This window comes from Sarcophilus harrisii, chromosome 1 (genome assembly GCF_902635505.1).
Source record: "Sarcophilus harrisii chromosome 1, mSarHar1.11, whole genome shotgun sequence".
Lineage (NCBI taxonomy): Eukaryota > Metazoa > Chordata > Mammalia > Dasyuromorphia > Dasyuridae > Sarcophilus > Sarcophilus harrisii.
The window spans coordinates 307,270,201-307,292,568 of record NC_045426.1 but is presented as its reverse complement, the minus strand read 5'-3'; the positions used below and the strand labels follow the sequence as shown (position 1 = coordinate 307,292,568).

At 35.3% G+C, this 22,368-nt stretch overlaps 1 protein-coding gene across 4 annotated transcripts in view; it reads left to right on the top strand.

Moving 5' to 3' along the window:
- Positions 1-22,368, top strand: part of ABAT (4-aminobutyrate aminotransferase) — a 123,780-nt gene extending 101,412 nt beyond the window's left edge. For all 4 annotated transcript variants that reach the window (XM_003761721.4, XM_031944884.1, XM_031944889.1 and 1 more), the window contains 10 exons: positions 966-1,046; positions 4,445-4,537; positions 5,871-5,933; positions 6,399-6,462; positions 6,750-6,898; positions 8,705-8,842; positions 10,283-10,450; positions 12,260-12,406; positions 14,925-15,036; positions 19,254-22,368. In XM_003761721.4, coding sequence (XP_003761769.2) covers positions 966-1,046; positions 4,445-4,537; positions 5,871-5,933; positions 6,399-6,462; positions 6,750-6,898; positions 8,705-8,842; positions 10,283-10,450; positions 12,260-12,406; positions 14,925-15,036; positions 19,254-19,375 — 1,137 coding nt within the window. In that variant the 3' untranslated portion in view covers positions 19,376-22,368. The remainder of the gene's footprint in view (positions 1-965; positions 1,047-4,444; positions 4,538-5,870; positions 5,934-6,398; positions 6,463-6,749; positions 6,899-8,704; positions 8,843-10,282; positions 10,451-12,259; positions 12,407-14,924; positions 15,037-19,253) is intronic.

Sequence of the window (22,368 nt, the reverse complement as noted above, 5' to 3'; positions counted from 1 at the left end):
GGAAGAAATGAGGATGATGACTCTCTTAAACCTAAAACTTTATCTTTTCCCCCCATCAAAATATGCAGGCAGCAGAGATGCAAAGTACTAGATTTGGAGTCATGAAATGAGTTTGAGTCCCAACTCTCTCACTCTGTGATTTTTGGCAAGTCACACATCTGAACCTCATTTTCCTTATTTGCATAATGAGAATAATAATTCTTACACTTGGTTTAAAGAAAAGGCTGAGAAGATTTTAATGCACTACACAAACGAGTTATTATCCATTATCTGTGCTAATAATGTGATGAGGGATACTACTAAGTTAATGTTACTCTCCTGGATAAACAAAGGCTGAGAATTTCCTGGAAATATGATGTCTAAGGCTAAAGCAGAATTTTTTACAACACCTTTGCAGACCTGGGGAAGTTCTTTGTGTCCCTCAAATCATAGTACACAGGCATCCATCTGCTTTGCTGACTTAGCACTTTATCATGAAAGAAAAAAGTTACTGTAGAGGCCATCTAGTTCAACCTCTGCCTTTTATAGATGAAGAATATGTGGTTGAGAGCTGTTTAATTACTTAGCCAGTGCCACAGAGTGAGCAGTCAAACCCAAGTCTGCTGATTATAAATCAGGACATTCATTCAATCTTGTCATGCCTTTAATCCTAAAGGAAACGTAACTACTAAGTAACTGAATGATCAGAACACTGATTGACATATTGAACTTGACATATTGAAAACAAAAATAAATAAATCCTACTGGGATCATGTTTAATAATCTTCTTATTACCTCCCACCCATCTCTACAAAAATAAATAAAAGTACATCTAAATATGTATGCAATGGATTCATTTGCAGTGGTAGCCAAAAAATGATATTTCATTTAATATATTTTTTAAAAGTACTGATAAAATTGCAATTAAGAGATATACTGAAAAGGTATCAAGAGTCAAATTTGAAGTATTTGTTTCTATTTTTCAGGGTACATTCATCAATAGACCAGCTCTTGGAGTATTTCCTCCAGATAATTTTCCTGAAAAGCTAAAGGAGTCCTTACTTTCAGTAAGTTCATCATGAATACTTAATGTTTGTTTAAAATAATATCATTCTTGACCTCTTTTAGCGTCCAGCTACTCTGCTATAATATAAAGAAATCCCTTATAAATGAAAGAGCTCATATACTGTGTTCAGATTTCTGACATTTGAAATTCAGTCTCTCTCTTTACTAGCTTGTTAAAGTCCAGAGATACCTTACATACATAAGCTCAAAAAATAGAAAAAGACCCAAAAGACATCAAAGATCCAATTGTTCCTAATCTACTGATAGTCATTATTGTTTAGCCCTTTGATATACTCTGTGCCTAACAAGACCTCAGACAAGCTGTAGCATAACCCAGTGCATAATACTTTGCCATAAAAAAGTATTTCACAGAAAGAGAGACACAAAGGTAAAATCCACTTAGGTAACCAGACTTCCCAAATTTTCACTATTCTTACCATTAAGATTTCTTACCTGAACTGTCTTGCCCTTTCTCTATCAAGATATTTAGCTCCATTTAAGAAATAATACCTAAAGTTCTGGGTCTCCCTGTCTATAGGCAGCTTCAGGATCCAAGGGAGGCCAATTGGTTTCCTGCTTTCACAAGTCAGTTTCCTCATCTCTGTCTCTCTGTTGAATTTTAAATATGATAATTAAATATTTTTTTATTTTTAAACAAAAAATGATGAAATTGAGCAAGCTAGAAAGACATATATGAACTGATGCAGAGTGAAGTGAGCAGAACCAGTAGAACAATATATACAGGAACAACAATATTGTGAAGGCAAACAACTGAAAGACTTAAGTACTCTGATCATCATATGATAACCAACAATGATTCCAGAGAACCCATTATGAAACATGCTACCCATCTCTTGACATTGAGGTAATGGACTTAGGGTACAGAATGAGACATATTTTTTGGACATGACCAATGCAGGAATTTGTTTTATTTGACTATGCATATTTGTTACAAGGGTTTTGCTTTGTTTTGTTTTTAGTGAGAGAGAGGGGAGGTAGGAAGGAGAGAATAGATTTTTTTTCTTTGAATAAAAGAAAATAAAAAAAAAAAAAGAAAGAAAGAAAAATAGCCGGGCCAGACAAATTATACACTAAGAAATCTGTATTGGACTTAAAATATTTTTTAAAACATTGAGGATTGATTTTCTTTTTTTTCAAATATATATTAAATGCAATATATGTATACATATTTATACAGTAATCTTGCTGCTCAAGAAAGATCAGATCTAGAAAGAAGGTAAAAAAAATCTGAGAAGGAAAACAAAAATGCAAGCAAACAATAAAAGAAAGAGTGGAAATGCTATGTTGTGGTCCACATTCAGTTCCCATAGTTCTCTCTCTGGGTATAGCTTATTTACTGAACAATTGGAACTAGTTTGGATCATCTCATTGTTGAAGAGAGCTACGTTCATCAGAATTGATCATCATATAGTATTGTTGTTGAAGTGTATAATGAAATCCTGGTTCTGCTCATTTCACTTAACATCAGTTAATGTAAGTCTCTCCAGGCCTCTCTGAAATCATCCTGTTGGTCATTTCTTACAGAACAATAATATTCCCTAACATTCATATACCATAATTAATCCAGCCATTCTCCAATTGATGGGCATCCTTCAATTTCCAATTTCTAGCCACTACAAAAAGGACTGACACAAACATTTTTGCACATACAGGTCCCTTTAATGGATTGATTTTCAATATATTTCAAAGAAGTAAATGAAATGATTGGAAGAAACCATGGATGGTATTTCTTCAACATTTCAATCCTTTGATAGACTTTCATCTTATCAGTGTGGGTATTCTCTTCCCTGTTGAAGATTGCAACCTGACAATTTTCTTTCACAACTTAACACTGAGAGATTTTAAGAACTGGAACCAAGACCACTTTTTAACAAATATTAATTCTTAGTCATCAGCACTGCTCTATCACTTCATGTCACAAAAGCAGGAGTCAAGAATATATTTGCAATTCAATTCAATAAACAATTCATTAGCATCTACTGTGTTCAAGGTCCTATCACATACATTCTGAGACTACAAAAATAAAAATGATATAGTCACGAACTTTAAAAAATTTACATTCTACTGATATAAAACAGGTATATAAATAAGTAGACGATCATCTGAGGAGAGATAAAATACTAACTCCTGCAGAAATTAGAAAGGCTTCAGAGAGGAAATGACATATAAGCTGCACCTTGAAAGAAAATAAAGATTCCAGGCTAAGAACTGAGTACATTTCAAGCCTGGGGGGACAGTTTGTGAAAGTGTATGGATACAATAGATGGAAACAGTTAGCTATCCACTTTGTCTCTACTATAAAGTATATGAAACTTAAAATGTCAGGCTAAAGAGTTTGTATTTTATTATGGAGACAATCAACAGCCACTAAAGATTTGTGAACAATGGAATCATCTGATGAAACCTATACTTAAAAAGAAGATTTTGCCTGCTGTATAGGAAAAACATTGAAAACTTGGGTTTCAGTAAGGGTTTTATTACAATCCAGGCAAAGGGTGCCTGTGATTGAATTGAAGATGTTCTGATCTGGTATGCTGGCAGTTATAATTGCTTTTGCACTTGGTTGGATTTAGTGCTTTTGCACTTGAAGGAATGAGAAGAGTCTAGGATGACCGTGAAGTTGTAAATCTGGATGACTGGAATGATGATAATGCCCTCAGTAAAGAAGGAACATTGAGAAATAAGTTGGAAAAGATCAACTGCATCCAGATTTGGATACCAGATCAAATAGTTTTTATTTTGTCCCAGAGGCATTGCAGAATCATAGAACCTTCTAAAGCTAAGGACTGAAATTATCCATTGTTTTAGGAATATAACTGTGGCAGCTATGTAGAATGTAGAATGGGGAAGATTAATAAATTAAGAGACCAATATAATGGACCTAGGAAGAAGTAAAAAGAGGCTTGAATTAGAATTCTGTCTCTGTGAGTAGAGAAAAGGTGAAATATATAAGAAATATGAGGGAGTATGATTGATATGTCTTTACAGTTGATTAGACATGGGGGAGGGAGGAAAGAATAAAGAATTAAGAATAACTCAAGAGTTATGAACTTGAATGACTAGAAAGTGGTACATTTGACAGAAATAGGGAATTAGAAGGAAGGGTAGGTTAAGGGAGAAATTAATTATATTGAATTATATACAATGAATTATATTTTGACCATAGATGTTTGAGATACTTAAGGGAGATCCTTAAGTGGAACTGTCCATTATGCATTAATGATATGGGAGTCTCAGGGCTAAATGGAGATATCTGCAGAAAGACAGAAATTAAACCCATTGAAGCTGATTGGATCACCAAAGAAGAGAGCATATAAAGACAAAGTTTGATGGGTCTAATATTCATAATTATTTCAGTTGATTTGTTTGCCTTTTCTAGGTGGCCCCAAAAGGTCTCTCCCAGATTGTCACAATGTCCTGTGGTTCCTGCTCTAATGAAAATGCCTTCAAAACCATATTCATGTGGTACAGGGTGAGTAAAATAAGAGAGTTGGACTAAGTTCCCTTGCAGTTCTACTACTTTAAACTGATTTGGGTGGCAAGAATAGAAATCAAGTACATACACATATGATATATTTCCAAAGTAATGGCTATGATTGAGGCAATATATAATAAAATAAGATAAGTCAGAAGAATGGAAAAAAAAAAACTTCAGATAGGTTAAATATAGGGAGATTCATAAGAATAAATTTAAAGCCCCAATATATTTGAATTTAGGACCAGATGATAGCCCTCAAAAAAAAAAAAAAAAAAAAAAGAGTCCAAATGAGCCATTTTATAGGAGAAACAAAGGGGAAAAACTGATTAGGACCATTCAATCAAAAGCACAAAACTTAAAGGAACTTTGGAGGGCATTTAATGCAACATTTTGTAAATAAGGGGGCTGAGACATGAATAGGGAAGAAATAATGAGACTGATACCTTGAGAATGCATGGCAGAGGACTTTGAATTCTAAGGCTATAAAACCCAATAAACTACAACTTGGAGGACAAATTTATTGTCTTTTATCTAGCCAGCTTATATATTAACTAACTTGACTTTAAGGATTCTCCACATCAACTCAGCAAAAGATCATGAGTTTTCTTCCCAATTAAACAACTTTAGCCTGAGAATAGCCTGAAAAGCTTGAAATGTTAAGATTTCTCCCAAGCAGGAATAGATTAATAGGCCAAGGAACCATCTCCTCACATTTTTTCAGAATGTGGGATTCTGACCCAGGATGTATTATATTTCTACCTGAAGAAGTTATTTATTCTATCATCTCCCTTCTATCCTTCCTTGATTACTCTCCAACCAGATTATAACTGGTAGGAATCTCATCCCTCTTCTTTTTATGGTACAACTGAGAAAAGTGATGATAGGTAAAGAAGAAAAGTGATAATAGATAAAGGACCCACAGTTGTTTTCTCTTTACCCTTTCTCCAAAGGATCAATAATGATTACAATGACAATAATAATAGCCAGTATTTATATAGGACCTGCCTTATGTAAGGTCCTGAGCATTTTATAGATATCTCATTTTATCCTCACAACCATCCTGGAATGAGGAAACTTCTTTAGAACAGAAGTTCAATAACTTGCTAACAAGTGTGAGAAGTCAAATTTGAACTCAGGCCCAGCACTCTGTCCACTCTTCCACCTAGCTTAATTAACTCTACTTGTACCCCTTACAGCACAACTTATAGTAATGCACAAATATTGTCTATAGAACCATATTGAGCCAGCCCCATTATGTCTTCTTGTTCTTTCCTGATGAATAAAATCTTTTTGATTAAGGGGGTGGGTTATTTTTGCTTTATTTCAGAACAAGGAGAGGGGTCACACTGGTGCCACAAAAGAGGAGCTAGACACATGTATGATTAATCAGGTAGAGTTGAATTTATTCTTTCAATTTGGGACTTGAAATTATTATCACCCAATGGCTGTCTGATCCTGGCCCATATACATCCATATATCTCCCACGGGTTTTCTTGGATTGTCTTTCATTTTAAGTTGTCCTAATCATCTCGACTGCAGCTATAAATCATCAGCCCAGTTTCCCCACATACATTGCAACAGTAGCAAATGCCTTAATGTGACTGTTACTTGGTATTTTAGGGTTCTAAATATAATATAGCCCACTAGATTTAGTATGAATGATTTATCTGGTTTGTTCATCTAATTGGGTTGAGAAGAAAAATTAATCTGCAGTTGGTGGAGGGCAGAGGTAAAGACAGGGAGCCTATTGCTATGTTTCTTAAGTTCTAAGAGAATAATCTCTGGTCAATTCCAGAAAACAAAGTATCCTGGCCCTTCCATGAGGGCATAGTGACTGACTATTTTATATTTCTAGTATCCAGGTTGCCCGGACTACAGTATCCTCTCTTTCATGGGTGCATTTCATGGGAGAACAATGGGTAAGAATGTCACCATTAATTGTTTCCAAGTTGGTATTTCTTGATTTGGCAAAAAAAGTTTCCAAAATGTAATGTTCTGATGAAATTTATCTGCCTATAGGACACTGGGGAAGAAACAGGAGTTCTCCTAAAGAGGGGTACTGCTATTGGGCTCCTCCCAACTGTTGATGACTCTGGGGATATTAAAAGAGTTGGGCAAAAACATATAATCTCTTTCAAGAGCTCCTCTCACTTCCTACATAATAAGATTCTAATTCTTGGGTTTTGGGGGGGTGTTTTGGATTTAGGTTGCCTAGCTACCACTCACTCCAAAGCCATTCACAAGCTAGACATCCCTTCCTTTGACTGGCCCATTGCTCCATTTCCCCGACTAAAGTATCCTCTGGAAGAGTTTGTGAAAGAGAATCAACAAGAAGAGGCCCGCTGTTTGGAAGAGGTAATAATATCCTCAAAGCACATGTATTGACCTTACTAATCTGACTTCATTCCTCACTCTGGGCCTTGGAAACATTTTGTTGGTTAAGTCAGATATCCTTTTGGATACCTGTTCCTCTCCAGACTTCCATTAAATAATCCCTAAAATAATAATAATTCTTTATCATTCATATTATTGTATTTATTGTATATATTGTTCTCTTTTCTACTTTTTTCATTGCCCTACTTCATATAAGTCTTTGCATGTTTTCATGATTTCTTCATTGTTTTTTACAATACAATATAAAGATGTCCCATTATATTCATATACAACAATTTGTTCAATCATTCCATCTTTTTTTTTTACAATTTTCTATCCTTTTTTAAAGCAATTTTTACTAGTATAAAAGATGCTGCTATGAATATTTTATCAAATATGCTCAGTTACTCAGACAATAAGTAATTATTAAGCACTTACCTAGGCCAAATACTATACTAAGTACTGGGAACACAAGTAAAAGCAAAAAGACAGTCCCAACCTCAAAAAACATATTCTAATAGAAGACAATACATAAAAGGGATCTGAAATGGAAGGGGAAGAAGGTATCTGTATAGGTACATAATGGGATAGTATAGTTTGAATCAAAAGCTCAGCTAGAAGGAGAATAAAGGGTCAGCCTGGGCCATTTTAAAGTAGAGGCCCTAGAAAGAACTCACCAATGAAAATGGAGCCAGCAAAGTAGAATGGTGTTCCAGGATGAAAGGGCCCTAGACACTGATGGAAGTTCCAGGGTAAGAAGGGAACTAAATCATGTTGGCCAAGTCTAGAGAAAGTAAGAAACAAAGGAGAATGGAGTTTGGCTGGCCTGAACCCATCTCCAAAACATATGGGACAAGGGGATTAATATGGCAGAGGATTATTTTAGGTTGAAAAGTTAGCTAAGTCATGGTGGTGAAGTCTGGAAAAGTCAGGAAAGAAAGAAAAGCAAAGTTCAATAACTTTGTTCATATGATCCAAATTATTTTCTAGAATTAAGTGGACTAACATCTATTTTTTTACAACATAACTGTCTTTCCACAATCACTGCAGTGTTGTCTGATTCTGTTTGGCTTCAGTTCTGACATTTTAATGGCTATGAGGTGAACCCTCAGAGTTGAAAAAGTTTAATGCCTTAACATTGAATAAAGAAATTATTTGTGAATTAAGTATTAAGACCCTAGTCAAAAGGTTATAATTCCCTAGAATAAAGGAGAAATGAGGGAAAGGGAATTATTAATCATTTAGAGAGCATGATTATAGCAAAAGTTATGAGACAAAAAAGTAGTCTTCCTGGCATTCTCTGATACAACTCCTTGGGTCACCAATAGTCATCAGGTGCTTTCTAATACTATCAGCATACATATCATACATCATGACCTTTATAGGCCAGAGTCTTTCTTTTAGAACAACCAGTCACAGACTAGGATTATGTGGGAATTGTGTGGGAATATTCTGTTGAAAAGCCTATGCTGAGATTTACCTGTATGCCAGATAGGGCATCCAAAACTGTGCAGTAGAAAGAACACTGAATTTGAAATCAAAGAACCTCAGTTTAAAACTATTTTCCACTCACTATTCATGTGGTCTCATTTCTCTTCTTTAGCCATTTCTTTAACTATAAAAATTAAGTAACTGGACTATCTGACCCAGTATGATTCCTTCCAGGCCCAAATTCCATGACCCACTGACCCAAATGTGTAAAGATAACTGATTAATGCCTATAGGTATTTTTGAAGAAAGACTGTTTCTAAGGAAACAGAATATAATTTACTCTTTTTTTCTGTCCAGGTGGAAGACTTGATTGTGAAATACAGGAAAAAGAAGAAGACTGTGGCAGGGATTGTTGTAGAGCCCATCCAGTCAGAGGGTGGGGACAACCATGCATCTGATGACTTCTTTAGGAAGCTGAGAGACATTGCTAGGAAGGTCAGTGAAGTTTTTACATAGGTAATAATTTAATTTGCATAGTGCTTTTAAAAGTTTGCAAGATGATTTGCAGATGTCATTTCATTTGAACTCCATCTACTCTGGGATTATCCTCATGTTAAAGGAGAAACTAAGGCCTATAGAATTTGTGATGTGCCTAATGAAGGAAGAAAAGGAGTCCAATTTTTTTTAACTCCAGTGCTCCATCTGCTACAATGTGACCAGTCCACCTGGATTTTTCAGGCTTTTTATCTTCTCTCAACAGGAAGATTTAAAACTTTTTCTTTTTATATCTCTGGTAAAGGAACATAGAAACTCTAAACCTTCTTAAAGAGTTAACCTTAGCATCTTTCAAAGAATTTCTCAGGGACAACACAAGGACCAATATTCCCAATTATCAACACTCTTTTGCCTTGAAGTTTTATTTTTTTATGCTTTGAATAATAATTTTTGAACTTGTTCTGTGATTTCATTGATGTAAGGCAGAAACATCAAATTCAAGACAAACAAAATTCCCAAGCAGAAGCCAGTTTAAAATATACCTGGGAAATTGTTATCAAAATGAATAAAACTATAATACAACAGAGATAATGTTAGTTTGTGATTCTCTATGGCACTATGTGACCTACAGGGATCCTTTTCTAGTTGAGTTTGACACCACTAATATAAAGGATTTCTGGTGAGGAAACTCAAAATACATACCAATGCAGATGATTGGACTGCTCAGCAATATGTAGCCTTTGGTTAACTGCTTGTAGAGAAGATTGGGAATGTTCAGATTTTTTCCCCAATCTTCAAGTCTGCCATTTCTATTAAGGACTTTGTTACCTTCAACTTTAAATGGTTCCAAGATGACTTCAGCTACTATTCTAATCTTTCTGGAGGTCAGTCCTTTCTCTCTGAGATTGCTGAGAAATGGGAGATCTCATTTTCCAACAAAAAATAGGTTCCTGAAATGCTAGGACAGCTTCTTTTTTAACTTTCTTTTTTGTCTTTGAATCCCTAGTAATTTTCATTACTTTGACATACTAAGCACTCAATAAATGCTTTTTGAATGAATAAATGAATTTATTGGTGAATGTATATTATTTTCTCAAGAAAGTCAAGATCAAGGACTTCAGCCAGATGAAATGTTGATTTGGATTTTTGGTTCAGCAAATATTTAACATTCTAGTTTTGTTCAACAGTTTGAGGAAGTATGTGGTGAGTACTCACAATTCTCAAGCTCAATTCTTAAGCTAATTCTCAAGATGGGTAGAGAAAAGTAACAATTTTCATTTGCTATAGGGTTCAGTAAGATGTTCAGGTTTGGTTCAGGGGTGACTTGATCTGTCTGCCTTTTTGGCTCATGGTTTAGTCCAAGTTGAAATTTTATCTAGTTCTCTTTACAGATTGTTGATTTTCCCCTTTCCTCTAAACACATCCTCTTTCTTCATGCAGCATGGATGTGCCTTTTTAGTGGATGAAGTACAGACTGGAGGGGGATGTACTGGCAAATTCTGGGCCCATGAACACTGGGGATTAGATGATCCAGCTGATGTAATGACCTTCAGCAAGAAGATGATGACAGGAGGATTTTTTCACAAGGAAGAATTCAGGCCCAATGCTGTGAGTACTTAACTGGCTCTTATTTTCCATATGTGGGAGCAAAGGAAAGGAACCTATAGAAATATGTATTTTAGTATACCTTCTAAATGCAGAGGAGTGGGAAGATGCTTTAAAATGGGTTTCTCCCATAGAGTGATATACCTTTGAATAATGAAAAAGCCAAGTGAAATGGTCCTTTGGCGTGTGTGTATATAGGTATATTTAGTACAACTGAAATTAACTAATGTAAACTAATAGTAACAGGGGTCAGGCTTGATGTTTAAATAGCTAGATTGGGACTTGTATATACAAAGTCCTGAAATCCTTGATTACTCAATTTTTGCTGGTATGAAATCTCTTAATTCCTTCAAAATATAACTTAAGGGCCTCACAAGGCTTCTAAACACCCATCCTTCCATTCAATCATTAACCCTCTTTCCCTCTTGAAAATATGTATTTCTTTAACCAAAATCAGATTCTTAATGTCTAAGAGAAGTAAATAAGGGAGGAAATGAGAAAAAATTCAGAACACAAGATCTTACAAAAATTTATGTTGAAAACTATCTGTAGATATATTTGGAAAAATAAAATACTATTGAGAAAAAAATGAATGTTTTACTTTGTATTTTTTTTAAATTAAATCTGTAGTTTCATTGTAAGGCTATGGTATCAAATTCAAATAGAAACAGATGCCTGGGGTAGCATATTAACTTAGAAAACCATAATTTAACATTATCTATGTTATTATATTTTTATTCATCAAACATTTCTCAATTGTATTTTAACATAAATTAAGAAGTTTAACACGTCTGGTGTCACTCCAAATGAGGAAACTCTCATCACTAATGCAAGTCAGCAACTATAACTGAAAGGTTAAATGACTTGTCCAGTAAGAAACATCCAGTGTGGGTATCAGAGACTAGTTTTCTAAATATTGTGCCTCTATATTATGAGAGATTCAGTTTTATATATAATCTTTTTCTGTTCTATTTTGTATATAGAAATCCTGATATTTACATATATATATATAATACATATTACTTTGTATAGGCTTTGGGAGAGACAATATGTGGATAGAGAGTGGTCTTTGGAACCAGGAAGAATTGTATTCATGTTTTGCCTATTATATATATTTTCTAAACACCCCAAATAACTCTCCAAAACTTTATAAATTGCAAAATGCATTGATATAAGTAATTTCCTTATTTACGAGTTCCCTATGTCAATAAAATCACAAGGCTAGTACCTACTCTATGTGTGTGTATTGCTTTGTATATAGTTTTATTTTTTTACTTTTTGCTTGTGTGAATGTTATATGGTGGTTGGGAGGCTTCTGTCATTATATCACTAGCAGCTACAACAGAGTGCTTCATACATAGTCAGCACTTAACTTCACAATAAATATCTGTTAAATTGATATAATGAACAAGCATTTATTAAGTGCTGACTATGTACCAAGCACTGTGCTTAGCTTTTGTGATACAAAGAAAGAAGTTTACATTCTAATGGGAGAGACGATATTATCTAACTATCTATCTATTTGTGTGTGTTTGGGTGTGTAAAGTATAAATGAACAGTGATCTCAGAGGTGAGGTACTAGGAATGGGGAAACTGGAAAGCTTTTCTTCATAAGGTAGAATTTAAACTGAATTTTAAGGAAGCTTAGGATTTTAAGAGATACATAGAAAGGAAGAAGAGCTTCCCAGCCAGATATAAGGAATCCTTTACATTGTAAGAACTGTGGTAATGCATTGCAGTGATATGGAAGCTAGCACTGTCTTTTGAGGTTTGACTATAGATATTTCCTAAGATTTGTGTCTCTTTTTAAAGCCTTTCCGGATTTTCAATACTTGGCTTGGAGACCCTTCTAAGAATCTACTGATCGCTGAAGTCATCAATGTCATTAAGAGAGAGGACCTTCTCAGTAATGTTACTCATGCAGGGAAGGCACTATTGACCGGACTGATGGACTTACAGGTAACCAACCATATATGGGAATGAAAGTTTCAAAGGAGTTGCTTAGAATCCTCAAGAACTGGATAGAGGACAGTACTTGACATCTCTCCTTTGACTCTGACTGCTCTGTAATCCTTTCATCACCTCCTGCCAAATACATCTGCCTCCCAAAAACATCTGGATCAATATGGTAGATCTAGTCACAATAATAATGGCTTCCTCACCAATCCTACAGGCAGCCCTATGCCAGAGACCAAATCAAACTCTGTAGTTCACAAATTCCTTTCAGGTTTGATTCAATTCAGAAGAGCTCTGTGTTAGAGTAGAGAATGAACACAGAAGTTCTGATTCCAGTCATCTGCGAAAATAATAAGTTATACCTCTGAAAGATTGTCTTGCTAGTTGGGTCTTCAAGAGGCTTGGAGAATGAATACCTTACCCATATGTAGCCATACCATGCCCAAGCATTTCTCAGTTCTCCCTTTCCTTTCCCTCCTCTATTTGGAATACCAGGGCCTCCATCTCACCCTCACCCCAATAATTTAACCTCCACTCTAAAGGCATTTTCATTCACACCTATTTAAGGACTCTAAATAATGTTCAAAACATATCTTAAAGCCTGGACAACAGCAGAGGCCACACTGCTTCAAGATATGACCGGACCAGCCATAGGCTGTGTACTTCATCCTTCACTGACTTAGAAGGTTGTTTTTACAATCTGTGTAAATACTGAGCTCCCCTGATCCAGAAGCAACTAGTCACACATGACCAGCATTGCATCGGGAGAGCTGCTAAGCTATTGCACCAAGCACTGCACCAAGAAAACATTAAACAGCCTTCAAAAGGGGGAGATTACTGCTGTTATTATATCTAAGCAAATGCCTTCAGTGAAAGCAAAATGACACCAGGCTTTCTCCCTACCCCCCACCCCCCTTTGGCTGCTTTCTTTGGATTTGATTCATGTCCAAACATAAGCAGAGGAGGGAGTCAGGAAAATGTCTTTGCAATGGGTTAAATCATTACTCCCTGCTGAGATTCTCTTTAATCTTCTGGCTAGTACAAATAGGAGAAATGACAGAAGTAGTTTATTTTCCCATGTGATTTATGGCCCAGCTCAGAGTTGTTTATGCTGAATCTCAGATTGCACTCTATGTGCCTAACGCAAGCCAAGGAGTACAGAATCAACTCATCATATAGCTGTCCAAGAGCCATGAACTAGGTTCTATACAGAGACAGAAATAGCAATTTTGGACTACTGGGCTGGGATGGGATTATAGTCAAAATTAGAGGAAAAAACAAATAAAGAAACTGATATCCCTGAAGCTAAATAATGAGAGAAATTATGTAATCCAAGTGTAAGCTTCAGGGAAAGCGCTATTTCGCTGGAATATTTTCATGTACATCCTTGACTTTTCTGCCTAATGGAGCATATCCACACTGCAGCCAACACTATGGTTTGTCCTGAGGAGGAGGAGGAGAGAATTGACCTCTCACTAATTAAGGTCAAATTTTGCTCTCAAAGGAGATTTGGTACCAGCTGCCAAGAAGCTTAAATAATATGTAACTGTCTTTTTCTCTGGTGTAGTTTTATGAAACTGCCAAGCTTTTGTCCTTTCATTCATAGATTAGCCAAGAGTTTGGTTTGTTGTTGTTGCTATTTTTCATCTCATCTATATTTATCATTTGAATAGGCCCATTAATATCAGAACCTGAAAAAACCTAATTCCAGGTAAATTGAAATTACTGTAAACATGGACAGAAGGACAATTGTTTGATAAATCACCAGCTGCTTAGTTGTATGGGACACCATGTCACTAGATTCTTCCAGGAAGGTTAGGAAATATTTGTATAGTCAGTAGATTGATCTCACTTCCTGGGCAAGGGTAACTTGGGGAATAGTTAGCTATCAACCAGTTGGCTTTAAACCAAGTTAATAATACAACATACCAAAAACTTGGGGATGCAGCCAAAACAATCCTGAGAAGAAAAAGCAAAAGAACAGACTAATTAATAGAAATGCAACTAAAAATATTTTTTAAATCAACAATTAAACACTAAGTTAAGGATTATGAAAATTTTAAAAATGATTAAAAAATTGATAAAAAATAGAATTGGAAGCTATTTTTTAAAAATAGACTAATCATTAATTTAATTTAAAAGAAGAAACCAAATTATCAATATCAGAAATTTTAAAAGAATTCATTACAAAAAAGATATATTAAAAACTTTTGCCCAAATATATTGACAAATTAAATTAATGAATATTTACAAAATATTTAAAATGTCAATGAAGCTTTAAAAAAAATTTAAGGAATCTTGGAACAAACAAAAGGATCATATAATACATTTTGAAATCATGATTTGCCTTTTTGCATCATTAATGCCACAATAAAATGTTGTGGAGGAAAAACCTAACAATAACTGTGTTTCTATCTTTGGCTTGATTTGAGGGAAGTTTACCTTTTCAACCCCTTTTCCCCTACCACATCCTTTCTGAAGTTCATATTACTTCCCTCTTCTGTGTCTTCCCTTATTGCAGGCCCGATACCCACATCTCATCAGCAGAGCAAGAGGTAGAGGAACATTCTGCTCTTTTGATGCTCCAGATGAAACTACAAGGAACAAGTTAATTTTAATAGCCAGAAACAAAGGTAGGGGGGCAGTGAGCACGTGGTATAATCCTGCGGTTTTATCTCTTCCTTGTATTGAAATGCATATTAGGCTTTTTCATCTATGCAAGTTATTATTTGTCCAACTGAGTACCATATTGGCAAACTAGCCTGGAAGAAACTTCTTCAGTTTTGTTATATTATTATTTAGCATGTGTCTAGAAGGTCACATATGGCAAGCTTAGAGATGACCTGATTTTTCTTTATTGTTTCTAAATTCAATAGACTTACACCTATGGAGAACTGAATTCTATTATTGGCTCTGAAATTAACTAGCTATAGGAATTGGTGTCTATGGATCTATGGGTCTATATGGATCTATATGAGGTGATTATTTCTATGCCTATGTATCTGTATTCCTATGGATCACAGTTCCTTCATCCTTAAATTAAGGAGTTTGAGTAAGATGATTTCTAATGTATCTTCCAGCTCTAACACTCAGTGACGCTAGTAGCTAGTTCAATTCAAGACCATTTAAATATCTTTGTGTAGTACACTGTGATAGGTACTGGAAATGCAAAGAAAAACAATACTCTGTTCTCAAGAAACTTACAATCTAATTGGAGTATAAAACATCCACATAAATAACTAAACAATATGTTAGAATGTGGTCAATGCTGGGAGCAGGGTTTGAGAATAGGGGAGACAATGAAAGAACTCTGGGAGATGACTAAGAACCATTACAATGAATTCCCAATCCCTATATTTTTCCCTGCCTGCATTTTTGATTTCCTTCACAGGCTAATTGTACAGTATTTCAGAGTCTGATTCTTTTTGTACAGCAAAATAACGGTTTGGTCATGTATACTTATTTTGTTTTTAATTTATACTTTTAACATATTTAACATGTATTGATCAACCTGCCATCTAGGGGAGGGGGGTAGAGGAAGAAGAGGAAAAATTGGAACAAAAGGTTTGTCAATTGTCATTGCTGTAAAATTACCCATGCATATAACTTGTAAATAAAAAGCTATTAAAAAAAGAAGAAGAAGAATAGATCAAAAAATGAGAGAGAGAGAGAGAGAATAGGAGAGAATGAAAGATTAGCCAGAGCAGGATCCCTTCATCCCTTCTGACATTAGGAAAGAATTCGTGAAGTTTGTTTTGCCTGAGTTTTAGCCTTGAAGGAAGAGAAGGATTTCATCAGATAGAAAAGAACCCATTCCCTGCATGAAAGAAAGCTTATGTGAACATATGAAAGGGAAGAAAGAAAGTAGAGAAAGGCAATAAATCAGTTTTCTTAGAATATAGAATCTGCCAAAAACAAAAAGTAGGCTGGAGTCAGATTGTAGAGCATCAAGCACTAGGATAATGAGTTTCAATTTTGCACTGTAGCAATAGTCACTAAAGGAATTTGATCAGAGGTTAGACCTATATGTTGGGAAGATTTCAGCATTATGTAGGATGAATTGGAGAGGGTCTCCCCTCCAATTAGGGAGTAGACATGTTAGTCTCCCTCTGTCTATCCCAGTAGTTAAAATAAAGATCTAAATGAGGATGACGGCCATGGTAGCTAAAAAGGACAAGGGTTATTGTGGAGGGAGAATAGGATTTGACCAACTGAGTGAATATATAAAGTGAAAAGAGTCAAATATGACTGAGGTTTCAAGCTTAAATGATTAGGATGTTGAGAGCAATATGATACAATAGAAAGAGCATTAGATTTGGAATTGTAGAAGCTGGGTCCACATTTTACCTCTGCCACTTACTACCCCATTTAACCCCATTAGGTCTCAGTTTTTTCATCTGAAAATGAGAATTGGATCAAATGGACTCCAAGGTCCCTTCCAACTCTAAAGCTATGATTAATGATCTATCAACAAAGATGGGCAATTTAGGAGGAAGGGAAGGTTTCAGTTCTAGATTTAATCCAAGAAACTAGAAATCAGGATTGGAAATCACAAAACAGGTCAAGACAGAAAGTAAAGATTTGGAAGTCACCAGGATAGAAGAGATAATTGAAAATCATGGAAGCAGATGAAATCCTGCTTCCAGCAAGAAAATACACAATTATAGGACATAAGATAGAAGAGAAACCAGATGAAAAGATCAAAGAGAGCAATTATTTCAGTAAGAGGTGAACCAGGGGTACAGTGGTGTCATAGAAGACAAGGATGGAACAAAGTATCTAGAAGAAAGAGATGATGTAAGAAAAACAAAAACAAAAACAAAAACCATTGCTTTTCAATTCCAATGGTCTTATGATGAAGAGAGCCATCTGCACCCAGGGAGAGGACTGTGGGGACTGAGTGTGGATCACAATATAGTATTTTCACTTTTTTGTTGTTGTTTGCTTGCATTTTGTTTTCTTTTTCATTTGTTTCCTTTTTGACCTGATTTTTCCTTGTGCAACATGATAATTGTGGAAATATGTGTAGAAGAATTGCACGTGTTTAACATATATTGGATTACTGAAAAGGGGGGGAAATTTGGGACACAAGGTTTTATAAGGGTTAATATTGAAAATTATCTATGCATATGTATTGAAAATAAAAAGCTTTATAAAAATATAATTCCTATGAATTAAAGAATATTAATGTTAATTAATATTAAAGAAATTAATAATCCTTATAATACCTGGTGTTATAGATGTTATATTTTACAGATGAGAGTACTTGAATCCCAGGGAGGGGGCAAGTGGGCTTGTTCAAGGTCTTAGAGCCAGTAAGTGCTGGAGCAGGTTTCTTATATCCCAGTCATCCATTACAGTAGGCTACTGACCTACAATCATCTGGCTTTGTAATGTACATTCACCTGACAGAGATTTTAAAGTAAATTAGCAAAAATACTGCTGATCCCTATGATGTGACCAAAGAAATGTGAGCATTGTCAATGGAAGCCTATGCTGTTCAGGGGACAGAGCTTGTTTGGTGGCTCCAGAACCAAAGCATGCCACAAAAACACATACAATTGACAGCCATTTATTAAAAATCATTCTGAGCAATGCTCTATGCTCAGCTCTTAAGATATTCACTAATATATACTAGAATATATAATGGGGGAAATACAACATAAACACAAACATCAAATGTCACTTTTAAAAGCATTCTATTACTTCTCATGTATTTTGTTTCTGCACAAAAGAATTTTCTTTATTTTGTGCTTTACAATATAAATCTTTTGTGTTTTTGAATATTTAGAATCATGCTTCTGACTTTTCCTCATAAGAGAAATTACTGTCACCAAAGTTACCAATAATCTTTTAATTAATGAATTTAGTAGTCTTTTCTCAGTCCTCATCCTTCTTGACCTTTCTGTAGCATTTAGCTCTCCTCTGGTATTCTCTCCTTTCTGGTCATTTGACACTCTTTCTTGATGCTCCTCCTGTCTGTCTATACCTTCTTAGCCTTCTTGTCATATTTTCTATCAGTGGAAGTAGCCTACACAAAAGCTCTGCCATGGGCTCAAGTCTTCCATTCTTTTCTATCTCTCTACTTCTCTTCAATTACCTAATCAGCCCCAATGGGTTAAATTATGATGTCCCTTGTGTATGTATACTATTCAGCTTTGATCTCCCTCCCTAATCCTCACCTGCCTTATAGAAATTTTGAACTGCTTTTCAGATTCAACATGTTCAAAACTAAACTGCTTATTTTTCCCCAGAATATATCCCTCTTCTAAATATACTATTTCTGACAAGGGTATTATCATTTCTAAAGACAATCAAATTAGCAACCTCAGGAATTATTGTCAACTCCTTACTCTCCCTCATGCCATAGATCCAAAGTTAGCAAGTCCTGTGATTCTACCTCTACGATATCTCTTGTGTTCATCCCTTTCTCCCTACTCACATGACTGTCACCCCCTTTGTTCAGGCCCTCAGCATCTCTCTCTTGGTCTCTGTTTCTAATCCATCTTCCAGATAGCTGCCAAAATGAAATTCCTAAAGCATAGGTCTGACCATGTCACTATCCTCTTCATTAAGTTCTACTAACTCCTTCTTTCCCTTAAGATCAAATATAAATGCTTTTATTTTGTATTAAAAGCCCTTTACCAAATTGGCTCCTATATACTTTCTCAGTCTTAATATAAATTTGTCTCCTTTACACTTTCTATGAAAATCTGAAAGTGCTATGGAAAATGAGTTATTATTGTTAATTTTATCCCTTAGGCTTGTTTTCTTTGATATGTACAGAAGAAATAAAATAGGACAGAAGTAACAAGAATATTCCTAATCTTTCCTCTTTCTCTCCTTGCAGGTGTAGTACTGGGAGGCTGTGGTGATAGATCTATCCGTTTCCGCCCAACATTGGTCTTCAGAGATCACCATGCACATCTTTTCCTCAACATTTTTAGTGACATCTTAGCAGACTTCAAGTAAAGGATTATTTTTCCATTGCACTGAGAAGGTCTCAATCTCCACAACTGTCAAATTGATTAGTTTGCCTATTTCATGTTTTCACTTAAAGTACCAAAAGATGAATCCAAAAACTGGAGGGCTGTTTTTTGTTTGGTTGGGTTGGGTTGTATGGGTGGGTGGGGTGTATTAGGTGGTTTGGGGAGATAGAAGGAAGAAGAGGGGATTGGTTTGGGTCCTCTTTCCAACTAAGCCCATAGCACATGCTGATTTCAACAGTGCCCTGGACACACGCAGTCTTTGGGTGGAGGCTGCCAGCACCTTGCCTAAATTTCTCTTAAAGCCAGACACAAGATCTGTGCATGGGCCCGGGAGTTAGAAAACTACTGAGTTTCAGGTCTGGTATCATATCCCTTCAGTGGCCAGTTTGTTTAATTTCCTCCCTATGCAAAATAAAATAAAATGGGATTATTCTAGTCCAGCCCTACAGGGGACATAGGAAGATTCCTTGAAGTACAGAACTAAGGGATAAAATTGTATTTCAACTGCAAAGTGATGAGGTCAGGTCAAGGAAGTGGAAAAAGGGGACTGCTGGCCCTCTTAGAAATGTCAGTTCACTACCAGATGTGACCTGGCCCCCAGGGGACTTCATCTGACTGGCTTGATAGTCAGCTTTTATTTTATCTTTCCAGTAAATTTATCTCCAGTGGAGGGGTAAGTGCTTGAGTTTTGCCAAAAGGTCTGCCATCAGAGGCCAGGGAAGGTCCAAGGTATCACTAGGAGCTTGATAAAGAGAAAAGAGGATGAGAAGGGAAGGAGCAAAGGAAACATTACTGCTGCCTTGGACTTCAGACAGACTCCCATTTCCACATACATGTCATTCCAATTGCTTGTTCATGATGTTGAATTTCATATCCCTACACAAGAATCTCCATCTCTGAGTTTCCACAGGGATACAAGGGAAGGATCTGAAGCACGATTCTGCAGCCTCACTCCTGGGAAGGCAATACTTGGAAACAGGGGCCACAGAATAACTTAATCCTCTTGCCTCTGATACACTCTATAAATATTAGAGATCTTTCCCCCATTCCCATCCTAAACCTTTTCCCACACCCATGAAAACATTACTCTTTGTGTACTTGTTGTTTCTCAACATCTGCTTCATTTCTGAGGAGCTCTGTGAAAGGCATAGCTGTTATGCAGAGTTAAGTCTGTTGCTTGACTAGATTCTTCTTGAGGGAAACATTCATATTAAAGAGATTTATTGATTAATGTGCAAAAGCTGTTAAATGTGGAATGTTAACCTGTTAATTGCTGATTTGTTTTGGGTGGCTTCATTGTGTTGCTATTCAAAATTCTCAAGATATTTTCTTAGAATGTAGATTATGCTAATATTGATTTTCTTTCTCTTACATAATTGGATGGTGCCCGAGATTAATTTAGCATTATTTTAATTTGAAAACAATTTGAACTGACTAGCTCTAGATGGTGATTATCATCCTACACTGATCAACCTGAAGCACAAAACCAGAGTTAATGGTCTCTTCTATCCCTGTCATTTGTTAACTATGAGCTAATCATTTCATTTTCTGGTGCATCCATTTAACATTATATAAAATGGGCATGATAAGGCTAAGCACTTGGCCCTTTTGTAACATTTCACCCAAAGATCTCAAAATATCATTAAAGTCTCTAGAGACCATCAGACATCCATATAAATCTTTTTAAAGAAGTCTGAATGCTAGCTATTATCTATAAACAGAATTAGCAAATTCAGAAATTATAGCTGCTGGCATTTTTATCCTTAAGGCTGTTTAGATTTTTTTTAAGTATAAAAATTCTGCCTTAATTAGAGCCATTATCACCCATACAAAAAAAGAGAATGTCTGACTTACTTCCTTACCTTTTGCATTTAATACTAGGGACCCAGACTCAGCCAATAGTTTCATATGCTGATATCTCTAATAAAGGCATATTGAACTATATCTATAAACAAAAACACAATTCATAAATTTGCTAAGTGTTCTTCCCTACTATGGACTTTAGCCAACTTTTAGACATAAATGAAATGTTTTAGTGAATGAGGTTGTAGAACTCTCTCAAAGGCTTTCTTAGCCAGGATTTAAAATGATAATTTCATTTTCTTGGGTGAGGAGACTGGGTTCAATTTTATGCTGTCTTCTCTCTAGGGTTGACCTGGGAATCTAATTATTTCATCTACAAAGTAGTTTCCTTGGATATTATTCATTCATTACCAAGGAAAGTTCCTTCTAGCATATGTTTTTAAATGCTTTTTTAACAGGTGTATGTTGACCCAAGGCATAATGGGTACCCTGGAAAGTCCATTGAGGAAAAATGGCTTGTAAAAGCTAGAGGAAAATAATTTTATAATCAAAGATTTAAGACTCATAAAACACAAAGGATTGTGATGTAATAAACAGGAAGATTCAACAAACCTGTTGTCACAGTAGACCTAGCAGGCATGCAATCATTAAGGGCAGATCAATTGAGGAAGACCTTCATTGGCCAACAACTGGAAATTAGCTCGTGAAACATATCAATTTAGTAGATTTTAGTAAATGTCTCTAGCAAGTCATGTACTTTTACAGAAAACAAGGTCCAGTAATATCGAGTCCTATTCACATCCTCACTTTTATTATAAATGGGTGTTTTTTTATAATTTTTACTGACACTCAGTAACCATGTAAAATTGTGCAAAACACACATATATATAAACATATATATGTGTATATATATATATACATATATATATATATATATATATATATATATATATATATTTATCAGCTCATGATAGACAATAGAGAGCACTGCATACCTAAGCATAAGAAGTGATATTGTTTACAGTGTTCTGTGGACATTGCCAAATAAATGTCAAAGAAACTAATTACACTTGTAATACACTACAATGTAACTGCTAACCATGTACACAATTCCTTGAATTAAATCCATTTCCTGTGTCAATCAATATTCTTAAATAAAATATTTATAATTGA